Raw genomic sequence first — 16,973 nt, 5'->3', positions numbered from 1 at the left:
GCCGCCCCGCTTGTATAAAACGTTATACAGGAACATACCTTATTAAGAACCATAGAAGTGGCGCTACCCACATTTGTAGTTGATCAGAGGTGTGTGATAATAAGCAATGTGTATACAAGTAAGTTACATAACTTACAATGAGGTTAGAGAACGGAAACCAATGTTTGGACGTACAAAATGTACGGACGTATGAACCCAGTTGGGGGACATAAAAAGAAAAAAACCAATCTCCACAAAATTATTTATTAATAAAACAATGTCTATAAAAAAAAATACAAAACTAATTTGTTTATAGAAATATCTTATAATGAATAGTAAATATCGACCATATGTATTTAACCTTAATTTGGACCACCTTGAATGTTGTGCCCCAAATTAAATAAAAATAAAAATACGTGTTTAGATAAAGCACATTAAAGAACCCTAAGATTTCAGTTTTTTTTTACTTTAATATGAACCACTTTGAAAATAACCCTAAAAATTAAATAAAACTCAAAACATGTTTTTTTCAGTAATCAGGAAACACCCATGAATATTTTTTTTTAAAGAAATGAACCAAAGCTTAATGTTGGACTCTTGTTATTATATAGTTTGAACCATGACACCTTATATCAATGAAAGACTTGTTGACATAACTTAATTGTCAGAACACAACCTTTGTATCAGAAACAAAGACCAACCAGCAAAAAGTACAGATTTCAAGAACATAATGATATCCACAATATTACACCTTAGATAATAGCTTTTCATAAAGGCAGTCATTATATCTTTACTTTCAGAATAGAAATTTCTTTTATTAACTTTTGAAACAAGGTGTTTATGTTTTTTTCATCCTCTCCTACAATGGTGAGATAAAGCCTGGGAGAGTTTAGGTTTTCTGAATTTTTAACACATTTCCACTGTGCTTTACTTATATCTGAAACAAAAATTAAATAAGCTATAACATGTATAAACAATTCTTCGAATTCATTTTAAGGTAGCAATAATGGTACTAGCAATAATGGTACAAGTACAATGTCTTATGATCTAAATAAAATTGAGAATGGAACGGGGAACGTGCCAAAAAAGGCAACAGGCCGACCAGAGAGCATACACAAACGTTTGTTTGCGTCATCCATGTTTATCAGCATTTCCCTATGTTCTGTTTTTAACCATGTCGGCCATGTTGGCAAGCAGGCGGGGTCATCGGACACATTTTTAAACAAGTGACCTTATGCTTATTGTGGCCAAATTTACAAAGGCTGGGCAGGGCAAATACAGCTTGACCTTATAAACAATTTTACACATGTCAGATTTGCTTTAAATGCTTTGGTTTCAGAGATATACGCTTAAATCAAAATGTTATCCGTATTTATGTCCTTTGTTAAGCAATCGCAGCCATCTTGCTTTTTAAGTCAGGTCATCGGATGCGTTTTTTAAACAAGATACATTGTGCCAGGTGAGCTAAAAAGGAATTTGCTGGAAAACAGGAATAATGGTCCATATACAGATTTTATATATGATTAGAAAAAAAAAGAAACAAAGGATATCGATCTAACCAGTTTTGGTCCGTGCTGGAAAAAAGTTAAATCACAAAAATGCTGAACTCTGGGGAAAATTCAAAACAAAAAGTCCCTCATTAAATTGCAAAATCAAATGATTTTAAAAATCGTTCACCATTTTAGAATTTGTCCGTGATAATACTACTATAAATCTAAAATATAAGTTTTATAAAAAATCTGGCAAAAAATGTACCCGTGAGAGCACCAACAAGACCGAATGGACGGATGGACGTCCGGTATTTCAATGTCCACCGAAACGCGATACTTTGGGGACAACTATTTAACTGAAAGATTTATTTGTGAGGATTTTCATTTTTTTAATGTAAATTCTCTAAACTATGAAACAAAACTGGAGAATTATCTGTTATGCAACAACAAGGTATTATTACATGCTTACCGAAAGGGAATGAAGCCCCATCACTTTATATAAAAATTTGGCAGGTAAATCGGGATAATATAACTTAAGATTCTAATATGACGTTCTTCTTAAGCTTTGGGTACAAAGCCATGTTCTTATTCAAATAGAACATGGGCTGCACGTGACTGACGTCACAATTGAAATTGCAACGTCAGGTGAATTTTGAACAACGCCAGAGATCCAAATGTACATTTTTGTTGGTGTTGCTCGTTAGGAAATTAAATAAAAACATTCTAAAAATAAGTTAAAATGTTTCTGTTCTAGTTTTATTGATAAACTGCTGATTTTCTATAACGTGTTTGGTTCATGAAATCAAAATGGCGACATTCCGAGCGTCTACTATAGGTCCGCTTCGAAGTGAAAAAGTTCAAATATTCCTATTAGAATCGAAATAATTCTATCCTGCCATGCTCTATGCTCATTTTAACATGGGTAGGCATTATATTTGTAAACATTTAATACCTCGCTAACGCTCGGTATTAAGATATTAACAAATATAATGCCTACCCATGTTAAAATGAGCATAGAGCATGGCAGGATAGAATTTTTTCTTAACTCATTTATGATATATGATAACATATAGAAGCATGAGAAATATAAGGGCTTTCCCCTTAAAAAAAATCTTTATTATTCGGACTTGTTATGAATGTTTTGTTCAATTTTGGTAAATCTGTCATTGACTGGGATAAAATATTTTTTAATTGCAATATCATTTCTATTGTAATCAAAAAGAGATGTTTTTACGAGTGGAATATAAGGAGACATGCTGTATCTATTTATTTGTATTTTATGCATTGAAAATTATGGGAAAAGAGTATCATTAGTGGTAAAAAGGTCACCGTATTGAAAATAAATTTTCACAATTTTCTAATGACACTTGTTTGATTTTAGATGATAGTGAAAATGTTGAAAGATACCACTATTAGTTTTTTTGGTTTGGGAGCAAAACATATAGTGGCCTCTTGGTTATCTCTCTTGGGATGGAACTACTTTTAAATATATCTAAATATATATATCAGTTTTGATGTAGATTTTGAAAAAAATGATGCGATAAATCATTTTGAAGTACTGTACGATTAAAAAAACTTTAAACCAATTGTCTAAAAAGAATTTAACATTGATAGGTAGAATAACTGTGATTTAAACTCAAGTCTTCCCTATTGCTAACCATCTCATTATGAGACTCACCTATACATAGAGTTACGGATAATATTAACTCAAATCATATTTGATGGGATGTTTGACGATCATTAATTTAAATATGTTTATTATATTAGACCGTTGGTTTTCCTGTTTGAATAGTTTTACACTAGTAATTTTGGGACCCTTTATAGCTTTCTGTTCGGTGTGAGCCAAGGCCGTACATTGACCTATAATGGTTTACTTTTGTAAAATTGTTATTTAGATGGAGAGTTGTCTCATTGGCATTCACACCACATCTTCCTATATCTATTTATTGAAGTACTTAAACCAACATGGATTTTTAGGATTTTGCAGAGAGAAACAATCTGAGAAAGTAAATTGCAAAATGTGTTCCCCTCAAATATAGATAACAAAGAAATATTTTGTTGTAGTGGAGATAATAGAACACTTCATATGACAGTTAACAACTTTACTTTGAAACATTCCCTAAGATCCTAGTTATTCAAAAAGACAGAAACTTCACATAAATAATATTATTTACACGTCTGGTAATAATCAGTATTATAACAATAATTATTCAAAAATGGTGTAAGTTGTGGTATGGGTGCCAATTAGATAACCCCCCCCCCCCCATTCAAGTCACAATGTATCAAAGTTGAAATATTGCAGGTCCAAATACAGCCTTTAACACGGAGCTTGGTTACATCGAACAGCAAGTTAAAAAATATACTACTGTATATACCGAAATTACTTATAATGTATTGTATAAAATATAACTCTGCGCTTGAGGCAATCATATGTACCAACTACCTACCTACATACCAATTTAAGACAATACTGGGTCAGGTTTTGAACTTAATAATGAACTTGAACGTGTTTAAGTGTTTACGGCTGGCTGAATATCAATTATAGAATCAATAGTAAGAAGAAAGACAATACAAATTCTTTTTTCTCAGATGCATTGGAATTCTGCCGTTAAAGTTAAAACATGATTAATATACCATATACACCCTATAGTGCCATATAGTTTTTTTTTTGTTTAAACAATATTTTATTCAAATAAATTGAATTGTATTGGGAAACAGGCATAGCCTATGTAAGCCCTCTCCACATATTTGCCATATAGTTGCCTACGTACACGCATCATTTGGTCTCTTGTGAATGTATGCATATAATGTACCAGACCACATTACCTTAGTTCGCTTTCTCCGTCATGGGGGCTTTCAAAATACAAGTTTCTTTGTAATTTAATTAGCATTTTCTAACAATATTGCAATGCAAACTTACTACACCAGTCTGAAACTTTATGATGAAAACTTTGTCTTTCTTGTTCCTGTCTGTGGATGGTTTCAGTCAGTATTTTATCGAAATCATCTCTGTTTGTCATCATGATTTTTAGTATTTGAAGATAACGAATATCTCGTGTACAGTCTACACAGTTTCTAATTAGCGTAGCTTGTTCTTTCAATCTTGGATCACCTACAAATATACAATCAATTTACGAATAACAAATATGCAACAAATAGTATTCAAGTGATATGTATATATAAAGTGTTGATACTAAGCAATTGATGAAGTTACTTAGTACAATAACTCTGTTGAACTATATTCCTCAAATATTTTCCAGGATTCAATTTGCATAATATTATAATGTGAAAGCCAACGTTCAAATTAAGCTAATTGCTTATCAAAGAGTACATGTATTGCAATACGAATTACAAGATATACATGATATAGTCAGTGCAACAACACATTTATGAAATTGGAGTCAGTTGGCTTTTTAGTTGTTGTTGAACATATTCTTAAACAGATAGACTTACACGCAATTCACAACACATGTCATTTTCAATAGAAGAAAACCTCGTTTTCTTTACAAGTATGGTTGTATAAATACAATTTCCTTAGATACGCAAATATCTGAATATTGATAAAAAGTAAAAACACAAAAATACTGAACTAAGAGGAAAATCAATTCGGAAAGTCCATAATCACATGGCAAAATCAAATAACAAAACGCATTAAAAACGAATGGACAAGAACTGTCATATTCCTGACTTGGTACACAGGCATTTTCAAATGTAGAAAATGGTGGAGTAAACCTGGTTTTATATCGCTTACCCTCTCACTTTGATGACAATCTCATCAAATTCCGTTATATTTACATTAATGCGTTAACTAAACAGACACAATAAATAAACTAGTCAAAATATGGGTACAATAGTCATCATCGTATAACAATTTTAAAAGGAACAATTTAACAGAACACAAAAACATCTATCTACAAACACATTCATTGATTTGTGTGTCTTTTATTATACGTCACATAAATTTGCCGTTCAATGTGCATACACTTAATTTTAAAATTTACATACGCAATGTTAGCATGTAGGGTTAATAAATCAAAAGTATGTAAGAATGAATATCAGAAATAGACCGAGATTGAAAATAGTCCAAAAGTTGTATATAGAATTTATAAGAATCCACAAATAGTTAATTCCACTATCAGTCATCATCGTATAACAATTTTAAAAGGAACAATTTAACAGAAAACAAAAACATCTATCTACAAACACATTCATTGAATTGAGTGTCTGACGTCAGAAAATTTTATACGTCACATACATAAAGGCAACAGTAGTATACCGCTGTTCAAAACTCATAAATCCAGGGACAAAAAACAAAATCGGGGTAACAAACTAAAACCGAGGGAACCGCATTAAATATAAGAGGAGAACAACGACATAACACCGAAACGTAACACACACAGACACGGACCAAGCATCAGACAAAACACCACGAGAATAACAAATATAACATGAAAACCAAATACATGAATTAGGGACATAAATGTGTCGTTCAATGTGCATACAAAAATTTTTTAAATTTACATAGGCAATGTTAGCATACAGGGTTAAAAAATCAAAAGTATGTAAAAATAAATTTCAGAAATAGACAGAGATTTAAACTAGTCCAAAAGTTATATATAGAATTTAAGAATCCACAAATAGTTAATTTCAATTCGCGATTGAATGATTTTGACGTTTGTGGTTCAACGTATGTTGTAATTCATAATAGAAATATATCATAATGACGTAAAAAAAATGCACACTTGGAAGGGATAAGGCCTAAGACGAACATATCTGTCAGGCAAGTGACAATAATATTAATAATATATTGCAATCAACATACCCAATGCATTTTTAACCCCAAACAATATTTTCATTATAAAGCCAGTCAAGTTCGTTAAAAATTTCCATCAACATGTAGTTCATAACAAATAAATGGTACTGAGATGATCGTTTATATCAAATTCGATGCAACATTCTAAAAATTAGGGTGAGGAATCCGTGTATGAGTTTCTTTTAGTACTCGCTCTAGGGGATATAACAAAAAATACGCAATAAGAAAAAATTGGATTGTTAATAGAAAGAACAAACAAACCAATATATCCGAATGTGTTATTAATCCTTAATTTTCATCCTAATTTTGACAAGTGTCTGATTCAGAAGAAACTCCGACTCATATGAAAAAGGAAAGTCGACAAGGAGAACCGTACAGTTTCTTCCAATAAGAATACTGACAATATTTTAAAAAGGCTACATCCTTGCTTATCAAATATGGTGTCAATAAGAAACTCCATCATACTGATCTCCTATTCCTCTGTGTAGCATGTTTTTTGTTTTTTGTTTTTTTTTAATTAACATTTTGCCTAATAATCCATATGATGAGATTTAAAATGGAAAAAGTACTTTCGGTTATTTGTTTTGAATCCACATATGGTTAATACTACTTCTACTAAGTTAATAGTTTCACTGTATTTCTAAAAAAAAAAACTCTCTTTCACTGCGTACAGATCTAGAGTAGCGTACCCCTACTGGTCGATTTTTTTGTACTTAAAATTGAGAATGGAAATGGGGAATGTGTCAAAGAGACAACAACTTGACCTTAGAACAAACAACAGCAGAGGGTCACCAACAGGTCTTCAATGCAGCGAGAAATTCCCACACCTGGAGGCGTCCTTTAGCTGGCCCCGAAACAAATATACTTGCTAGTTCAGTGATAATGAACGCCATAATAAACTCCAAACTATGCACAATAAACTAAAATAAAAAATCATACTAGACTAACAAAGGCCAGATGCTCCTGACTTGGGATAGTGCTGCGGGGTTAACTTGTTTTTTGTGATCTCAACCCGCCGCCTATACCTCTAGCCAATGTAGAAAAGTAAACGCATGTATGGTGATGTGCCCTTGGTACCATCTAACGGAGTTGATATTTCACAATTCATAGGCTATGCTCGTGTCTGTTGTTACGTTTTCAATTTGTGGTACTCTAATATGCGATTGTCACGCTAACGTGCGATGGTCTAAGCTAAAGTACGATGGTGTCTCACGCTAAAGTGCGATGCTTGTTTGTTCACTAAAGTACGATGGTGTATCACGCTAAAGTGCGATGGTCCAAGGGTAAGATTCGAAGTATTAAAAAATCGAGGTTTAAAAAGTGTTTTTTGCAAAAGCTATTATGCTAAGGTATAACATATGTGATAGGCTTTACAATTTACCGGTAGACTGAAGTAATTATTTCTAAATTAACAAGTTTGACCAAGTTATAATTGCTATAAAGGTAATTTATGTTTTGCAAATATTATATTTCATGTTAAATGGTTTTTTTTTAACAATTCGGAGCGTATTGAATATTTGGATAATTGGTGTAGATTGCCGTTCACACTAATGTATCAACCTCCCTTACAGTCGTCAGTGAAAATTATTAATACAAAATTTGTTCATTGGCGGAATATGCAACATTTATTTGTTTAAGCTTTAATATAAATGCGAGAGAAATGCAATGTTCACCTTTCTTTCTTTATTTTCCTGCAATGTACAGTACGAACTAATGTTTTAGCAGACAATTTATACATGTTATAGTTTACGCATGAAAACATGTATCTCTATTTTACGACAAACTTTTCATTAAAATCGACGGCATTTTAATAGGGATCACAAAGTAAACTACCACATAAACACAGATTCGAATGTTTCCGTTCGCTTTAAATCGAAGCAGGATAAATATGCGTATACTGTTTTGTATTTATATAGTAAAATGGTCGACTGTACAATGTAGGATACAAGCACTCGAAAAAAAAAATAAACATTGTAATTCAGCCACGACAAAGAACGGTTAAAGACGGTTGAAAACAAAACTTTACAACAAATGAGATGATTTCAGCTTTCCAATTGTGAACTTTCCATTTCTAAGTAGCAACATTCCAGCAGCACCTGCATACGGGGTATATATCTCCCAATTGATACGATATTCCCGTGCTTGCATTTCCTATCATGATTTTCTTAAAAGATGGTTGTGCTCACAGGGAAGCTATTAAAGCAAGAGTTCCAAATGGTGAAGTTGAAATCATCCCTTCGTACATTTTACGGACGCCATCACGATTTGGTTGACCGTTATGGAACAACCGTTTCACAAATGATATCGGATATGTTCCTTACGTTGTAACTACAATCTCCTTCCCTTTCATGAATGTGACCTACCAAATTAGACTATTACCGGATTTGTTATCACACGAGCAACAAGACGGGTACCACATGTGGAGCAGGATCTGCTTGCCCTTCTCCGGAGCACATGAGATCACCCCTAGTTTTTGGTGGGGTTCGTGTTGCTTATTCTTTAGTTTTCTATGCTGTGTCATGTGTACTATTGTTTTTCTGTTTGTCCTTTTCATTTTTAGCCATGGCGTTGTCAGTTTCTTTTCGATTTATGAGTTTGACTGTACATCTGGTATCTTTCGTCCCTTTTTTAAATTAATTACTCATAAGTGACATAGACATGGACATTTTGTGTAAAAATTGTTAATGAAATATTCCTAATCGATCTCCGGCATGTTCATTTTTAGTTTGTATAAACGACTGCTAACGTCATTATCGAACTACATTTCTAATGTCTATATTTTGGCGGACCATCGAACTTTTGCGTATGGAAGCATCGCACTTTAGCGTAGACCATCGCACTTAAGTGTGAACATCGTACTTAACGTCCTCATCGAACTTTAAAGTCCTACATAAATTTAATAATGTAATCTATGATTTACTAGTAAGTTATATTAAGTTCCATTCGTTTGCAAAAAATACTTAAAATCTGAACTTAATTATTTGATAGATATAAAGATTTGGTTTTGAAGTTTTGTACGAAGATGTTGTCTTACCATGCCAAAAATTTTGAATCGATATGTTTAAATAAATAAAGTTAATCTAAAGTAAATCTTTGCATACTGTTTTAAATGGTACCAATATTGATTTTGTTAATTAAAGGCCAACTAAACATTATTGTTAAAACATATGCACTTACATAGATCTACAATATGTCGATTCCTGTGTATAAGCATTGCACAAGGTCATGTTTTTCTCTTTGCGACGTCTTTACAATATAATGAAGAAAACTTATAGCCTACTTCATGCACAAAAAATGAAGACAAAATATCTTACACTGAAACAAACGACAACCACTGAATCCTGATTTGGGAAAGGCACATACATTCAGAATGTGACAGGGTTAAACATGTTAGCGGGATTCCAACTCTCCCCTAGCATGGAACAGTGGTGTAACAGAACAAGCGCAGTTATTGACTGGAAACTACAAAAATATTTATTTGGACCCCAGGGTATCACAAGCCCAGTAGTCAGCACTTTTTGTGCTGACATGAATTGTCATTGATATAGTTATATTTATAAACTTACTGTTTACAAATTTTTGAATTTTTTGAAATACTAAGGCTTTTCTTCCTCAGGCATAGAATACATTAGCTGTATTTGGCAAAACTTCTAGGAATTTTGGTCCTCAATGCTCTTTAACTTCGTACTTTATTTCGCCTTTTTAACTTTTTGGATTCGAGAGTCACTGATGAGTCTTTTGTAGACAAAACGCGCGTCTGGCGTATATAATAAATTTAGTCCAGGTATTTATGATGAGTTTATTTGTTAGGCCCCTTATTCTGTAACCTTTGGGACCATAACCCCAAAAATCAATCCCAACCTTCCTTTTTTGGATATACCCATTTTGTTAAAATTCTATTAGGGTCGTTTCTAAATTTCCGGGTACGGTAAACAACATTTCTGTTAAAATGAGGATGTGCTATCACGTTTGAAATAGGTTCTTTTCAGATACAATCGAACTTTATATGCATCGAAGAATTAAGTTAAGGATTTAAGTAATTTGTTGTAACGAAATCACTGACTTAATTAATAACTTCCGAGTAATACACAGATTACGTTAATTAAAAACTAAAACATACAGACACGGGCATAGTGACCAAGTTGTGAAATACAAACATCGTAAGATGGTGTAAAAAGAACATCACCATCCAAAAAAGGATCTTCAACAATATGTATTATAGGTATCATTCAAGGATCGAGAAAATTTCTAAATGTGTCGCATCCCTCATGGCACCAATAGAAAAAAAGAATAGAATTTGTTATTCGATAAAGTCATTTACCGACTCATTCAGTGTTCAAAACCATGCAGCAGGTACTCGGACTTTCCAAAAGATATCAAAACCTTGTTGATGATTCCAAATTTCCATTCTTAATTCTATTCTGAATCAACTTTACAAAAAGTACGTGATGGTCTTGGAGATTCTAGGTATTCATGGTGTTTATCGTTTTAATAATTATGTGTTATAGAGTTTTCTTTATTGTCTTTGTATTTTTCTAACATTAACTGTTTAGTTCACTTTTGTAACATACGTTTGGCGCACCTCGGTGTTGATACATGCAGTCATTGTGTGATTGTGCTATGATCCTTCTTAAATATTCCTGTCTTTTATTTTGGCTGATTTACCTTATCTTTAGAGTGTGTTTGTTTCCTGGAATAATTATTTGATTGTGTAGTGTTAAAATGATAGCACAATATTGACGGGTATACCACCACTTGTGACAATTTTACCTTATTGTCAGTCGCTAGCACATTATTGTCAATATAATGGAATTGTATGCAACTAACATAAAAGGTTTAGCTAGGTGTAAAATTTAATTAAATTTACAATTTTTTATATAATAAAATACCTATACCAAGTCAGGAATATGACAGTTGCTTTACATTTTGCAATTTGATGAAGGAAACTTTGGTATTTCTATTGTTCATTCTTTGTATTTCCTAATAGTCTAAATTGGGATATCAGTGTTCAAATCCATTACAAGATCGTTGCTCAAGTCACAAGATCTGAATAATACTAAATTTATGTTAGAAATGTTTTTAGAAGCATTTTGTGCATCAAATAATACCTGGTTCGGTCATCACACTTATTGCAAGTGTCGATAATCTCTTTTCCTCAGAAATTTGTAGGGATCTTTGAATAGCTTGCGTAAATGTTTGGTACCTATGATCTACTATCACTGATATAACCCAATATTTATGTGTCTTTGACCTCTTTATTGTTAATCTGTCTCTTGTCAATCTTGAGCTTGGGTCGTCTGAAACAATAAAAAAACAATGTGTAAACATATTCTGATGGGGTTTTAAATTATTTAAGACTATGAACTCCACACTCATAGATCTTTAAGAAGGGGTTCACTCTGACAAAATTGTTAACGATGTTGTTGATAGAGGTAAAAAAAAACTTATATTTAAAAACTGCTTTAATAGTTTAATACGCCAGACGCGCGTTTCGTCTACATAAGACTCATTAGTGACGGTCAGATCAAAATAGGTGTAAAGCCAAACAAGTACAAAGTCGAAGAGCATTGAGGACCCAAAAATCCCAAAAATTGTGCCAAATACGGCTAAGGTAATCTATTCCTTGGATGAGAATATCTTTAGTGTTTCGAAAAATTCAAATTTTTGTGACAGGAAATTTATAAAAATGACCATATAATTGATATTCATGTCATTACCGAAGTGCTGACTACTGGGCTGGTGATACCCTCGGGTATAATCTTAATTATTATCTTAATGTTACTTTGTAAATGTTGAGTTAAGTTAAACGTTTATATAAGTAAATAAGAAGATTACTTTCTTGTATTATATGGCAAAAGAAAAACAGCTAGACAGAAAGAAGGACAGAGGGCAAACCTGAAATACCCTTGGACGTGTTCAGTAGATTTAGGGGAGTGCAAACCTAAAATCCCATTGAACAGCGTTGTTAGGGGTACTTGTACATTCCAACAACAAAAGTATAGATCTGAGGGTACTTGCAGTTACTAAAAGCTAGTTAATAGCCACTAAGAATAATGCATCTTATACTTAATTAATCATATTTCAGATAGGATTATTTACAGTTTACGTTTTTTTGTATGTATATATGCTTGTACGAGTTGTGTAAGGGTTTCATACGTCTCTAAAGGCGGGATAAAATAGTATTCAGTTGCTGATGATTTGAATTGTGTCTATGGTGATATAAATCTATGTAAACCAATTAATACGTAATTCGTGTTATTCCTTAACCTATTGTTTGCCACCCTTTTTTGCGATTTTCGAATCAATTTTCGTGATTCAAACATTGGTACACTGCTATTCCTTTAACCAAGAATCGTATGAGTCTTTTATATATCATTTTTTTTCTTTATATACCTCATGATGATTTTTTTGTGTGGTGTTAATAAGATATTCAAATACCAAGATGAAATCGTATTTTTTCAATCAGTTTTATTGAAGTCTGGAGCTGGCATGTCAGTTAACTACTAGTAGTCTGCTGTTATTTATGTATTATTGTCATTTTGTTTATTTTCTTTGGTTACATCTTCTGACATCAGACTCGGACTTCTCTTGAACTGAATTTTAATTTGCGTATTGTTATGCATTTACTTTTCTACATTGGCTAGAGGTAAAGGGGAGGGTTGAGATCTCATAAAAATGTTTAACCCCGCCGCATTTTTTGCGCCTGTCCCAAGTCAGGAGCCTCTGGCCTTTGTTAGTAATGTATTGTTTTTAATTTTAGTTTTTTGTGTACAATTTGGAGTTTAGTATGGGGTTTATTATCACTGAACTAGTATATATTTGTTTAGGGGCCGGGTGCGGGAATTTGTCGCTACATTGAAGACCTGTTGGTGACCTTCTGCTGTTGTCTTTTCTATGGTCGGGTTGTTGTCTCTTTGACACATTTTCCATTTCCATTCTCAATCTTAACATCTTAAGCTTTTTTTTTAACTTTTTATAATACAGCTTCAAACAATGAGAAAAATGAACTCGAGGTATGATGAAATAAGTGATGTGGGTAATTCTTTTCTTGATAACATTTATGTACGTTTTGGCAAAGATGTGTATCAAAGCATCGTAATAACTGTATTACACTGATACAATTCAACAACGCTTATGATTATTTTTGTTATACTTTTTCGTTAATAACTAAGAATTTTCTAAATACACCGCCAACATTTATTAATTGGAGCTTTCTTACAATCAATCAAATACAAAGGATGATGAATGTATTTTCATGCATTTAGATATTGAAGTTTTGAAAAACATTCTGTACTCTATATATAGTTGCAGGTATTCCTGGGAAAAAAAATTCAATAAAGATATGTTTACCTCTTTGTAAATCCAACGCCTGCTGATATGTAAATATAATTACAATAGCCTGACAATGATGAAACTGTAAACTAGACAATGGCTCAAGTTTAACTCTAACATTGTTACATCTACATTCCAGAGTGAGGGGTGAATGCTTTAAAGGATCTGAAATATTAACAACGCCGGTTAATCATTTAGGAAACACAATGTAATAAAAAGTATATTACCAAAATACTGAACTCCGAGGAAAATTCAAAACGGAAAGTGCATAATCAGATGGCAAAATCAAAAGATCAAACACATGAAACGAATGGATAACAACTGTCATATTATTGACGTGGTACAGGCATTTTCTAATGTAGAAAATGGTGGATTGAACCTTGTTTTAAAGCTATCTAAACCTCTCACTTGTATATATTTCTTTTTAGTCTATTTAAAGGTCCTCTTTATATGAAAATAACTACTTCAGACAATCAACACTCGCAAAGTACTGTTTCTGACATTTCTGTCTTCGGTTCTTTAATTTCCCGTACAAGTGCTTAATTTTATAAACATTCAAAAAGTAAAATAAAACAAAATACCGACCTCAGAGGAAAATTCTACAAAGAAAGTCCCTAATCAAAATCTCAAACACACCAAACGAATAGATAACAACTGTTATATTCCTGTTTTACTACAGGTGTTTTGCGATGTAGAATTGCTTACGAAAGAAGGTTGATACTTTAATTTGAATATACTTTAAAACTGTCCCTTTTGAATATGTTTCTCTACTGCACTAATACCATATCATGTGAAATTCAATGTTGGACTCCTGTGCATGTATCAAAAGACGTACAACTACTATTGCTTGCTTTCTTTTTACAGAAAGACACACAAAGACATAAAGTTTAAACTTTCCATACACAACGTTTAAATATAGTTATAAATCTAGAACATATTCTGTGACGCCTTCTCTAGATCAAAACTGTATCAACAAAATTTAAACTTATATACCGGTTTTTTATTACATTCCAATTTTGTTTAATTGTACATTTTTTTTCAGTTTTGCACGACTAGGCAATACTTACCTTTATGTCAAAAAGACACTAATTTAAACATATCATAATCTTTTTTGTAGCACAAGTTATAAAAAAACGTACCTTCTGGTCTCATTTGTAATTCCTCCATTTTCATTTTTTCTTGTTCAAATGCTTGATATAATAATAATAGATGAACAGTATGAAATGTCAACGCAATTAACTTTGAAGTGATATCCTGTGTCCAAAGCTTGAATAACATTAACTCCACGGCCGACACTCGGCTAACCGAGAGATTGGTCGGTTTATCTATATTGAGTATGCGGCTATATCGGCTGTTGGTCTGTTAATCGGGTTGGCTAAAGTCTGTTAATCAGGTGTTATCGAGAAAATCATTGAAAATTCAGCATGTTTCATTGTATAACCTTTTAAATGTATGTTTATCATAAAAAATATTTATGTCTAACAAAACTATTTAATGTACTGAATCCAGTGGTGTAATTATTATTTTTCTAGCTTCTATGTACGATCTATAAAATGAAAAGGCAAGTTACTCATCGATAAATTTATACACATTTTACACACACAAAATGTACACAAAATGACACTTGTGTTGAATTAACTTGCATGCAATATTTTGAACATCGAAAAAAGACAGGCATTATGTGTGTTAACCAAATTGATATCATTGTGTGAAAAATCTACACAAAAATCCGTATTTTGGTGACATAAATCAATCTTTTTTTAAAACCTGGTCTGTTAATGGGTCGGATGTATAAAACCCGGTCTGTTAATTGGTCTGTTAAGAGTTATGAATGACAATAAAAGTATAATTTGATTACTATATAGTGTGTTAATTTGGTAGGCTCAAGACGAGCGGCTAAAATATATGGAAACAACACTTGAGCAATGGAACATAAAATATATACGGAAACAAAACAGGAGTAATGGAATATAAAATATACGGAAACAAAACACATGAACAATTAACAATTTAGGCAATGGATATTGAAAATTGATAAAAGTGGTTTCAAAATGTGTTTAATTAAAGTAAAATTAATTTTATCTGAGAATGGTCGCATATATTCTGTGGATTCTGTTTTATTGTCATGAATGACACCAATTTGTCATCTACATTGGTAACCAGTATATAAATCAGAGATTAACGTCGTAATGTAACTAAACATCAGTAAGTAAAATATATTGGGATGCCTAAAAATAAAGAATAGAGAACGAATAATGAGTAAGATAAATAAAATGTATAGAAAAGTAACATAACAATTTAAAGAATGCAGAAATAATCAACACCCCAATCCGGATCCTCATGGTATACACGAGAATCTGGATGGAGATACAGAATATAAATAAAAGATAAGGTCAGTAGAGAGTGATGCATTGCTAAAAAAAGAGAGAAAAAAACAATAATTGTTTAAGAATAAAGAAACAGTAACGGATTGCGATGTACTCATATTGGTAACAAATGCTTGAAGTTTACATGTGGACAACTGCAGTTCTCCACTGCACATATGTAGAAAGGGCACTATACGGAATAACATGAATTTAAACTGAATACAACCAAATGTAGTTACACTTTGTACCCGAATTTCCATAAAACTCGCCCGATTCGGAATAAGACCGGGGATAAATTCGTTATTTACGTTCATATCCGTAGATATGGATATTTTAACACCATTCAGTACCCTGTCCACCCTTCGGTGTTAAAATATCCATATCTACGGATATGAACGTAGATAACTTATAATATGTACCCTGTGTTGTATTAGAAAGACACGTTCAGTCGGATTTGAGAACATGCTACTTTTTGCAGACACAAAAATTAAGGCTGATTGAAATCGTTAATAATAAATTCATGCATATTCCAGCGGCCAACCCAGATCACGCTATATTGAAGTGACACACTCTTCAATAAAATGCAAAGAAAGTCAAAATAAAAAAATGCGTTTACTGGAAGGATAGTGCTGCACCGTGTTATCATTTTTTTTACTCAAGAATCTCTCATTCTTAACTTTTTCAATGGGAAACTATAAAGGTAGCAAAACTATTTTCGTGGCTAAATAACTCTTAACTGACACAATTGCAATTGTCCAACTCATTAACAGACTTTATAACCCATAATTTTCACCAAAACGTGGTATTATACACGTTATATTACAATTATGAAATATTTACTAATGTCAATTCATATGCAAGAACCAAAGTAGTATTTTGTGTCTTTCAAATGATATCTAAAATTGTTGGTTTCGCCTTTTATTTAAAAAATTGCTATGCGTGTAGTCATAAATACTACATACTTGCGCGACGCCTTTTACTTTTACTGAAAAC

At 32.3% G+C, this 16,973-nt stretch overlaps 1 protein-coding gene across 1 annotated transcript; it reads right to left on the bottom strand.

The window, feature by feature from the left end:
* Positions 1-761: 761 nt before the first annotated feature.
* Positions 762-14,781, bottom strand: LOC139500477 (uncharacterized). The gene is made up of 5 exons (XM_071289216.1): positions 14,754-14,781; positions 13,633-13,779; positions 11,391-11,579; positions 4,390-4,581; positions 762-916 (listed from the first exon to the last, which is right to left on the bottom strand). The coding sequence occupies exons 1-5, from the start codon at positions 14,779-14,781 to the stop codon at positions 762-764; spliced, it is 711 nt and encodes a 236-aa protein (XP_071145317.1).
* Between the last annotated feature and the right edge of the window lie 2,192 nt (positions 14,782-16,973).

This window comes from Mytilus edulis, chromosome 13, assembly GCF_963676685.1.
Source record: "Mytilus edulis chromosome 13, xbMytEdul2.2, whole genome shotgun sequence".
In the NCBI taxonomy this organism is placed as follows: Eukaryota; Metazoa; Mollusca; class Bivalvia; order Mytilida; family Mytilidae; genus Mytilus; species Mytilus edulis.
This window is presented reverse-complemented; position numbering and strand designations above follow the sequence as displayed.

What these genes read in the sequence shown, in the direction of transcription:
- LOC139500477 (XM_071289216.1), bottom strand. Translation starts at nt 14,781, where the DNA reads ATGGAGGAATTACAAATGAGACCAGAAG. An exon ending in ATTACAAATGAGACCAGAAG is followed by an intron (nt 13,780 to 14,753) that starts GTACGTTTTTTT and finishes TTAATATTTCAG; the next exon opens with ATCCTTTAAAGCATTCACCC. An exon ending in TAAAGTTTCAGACTGGTGTA is followed by an intron (nt 917 to 4,389) that starts GTAAGTTTGCAT and finishes TTTTTGTTTCAG; the next exon opens with ATATAAGTAAAGCACAGTGG.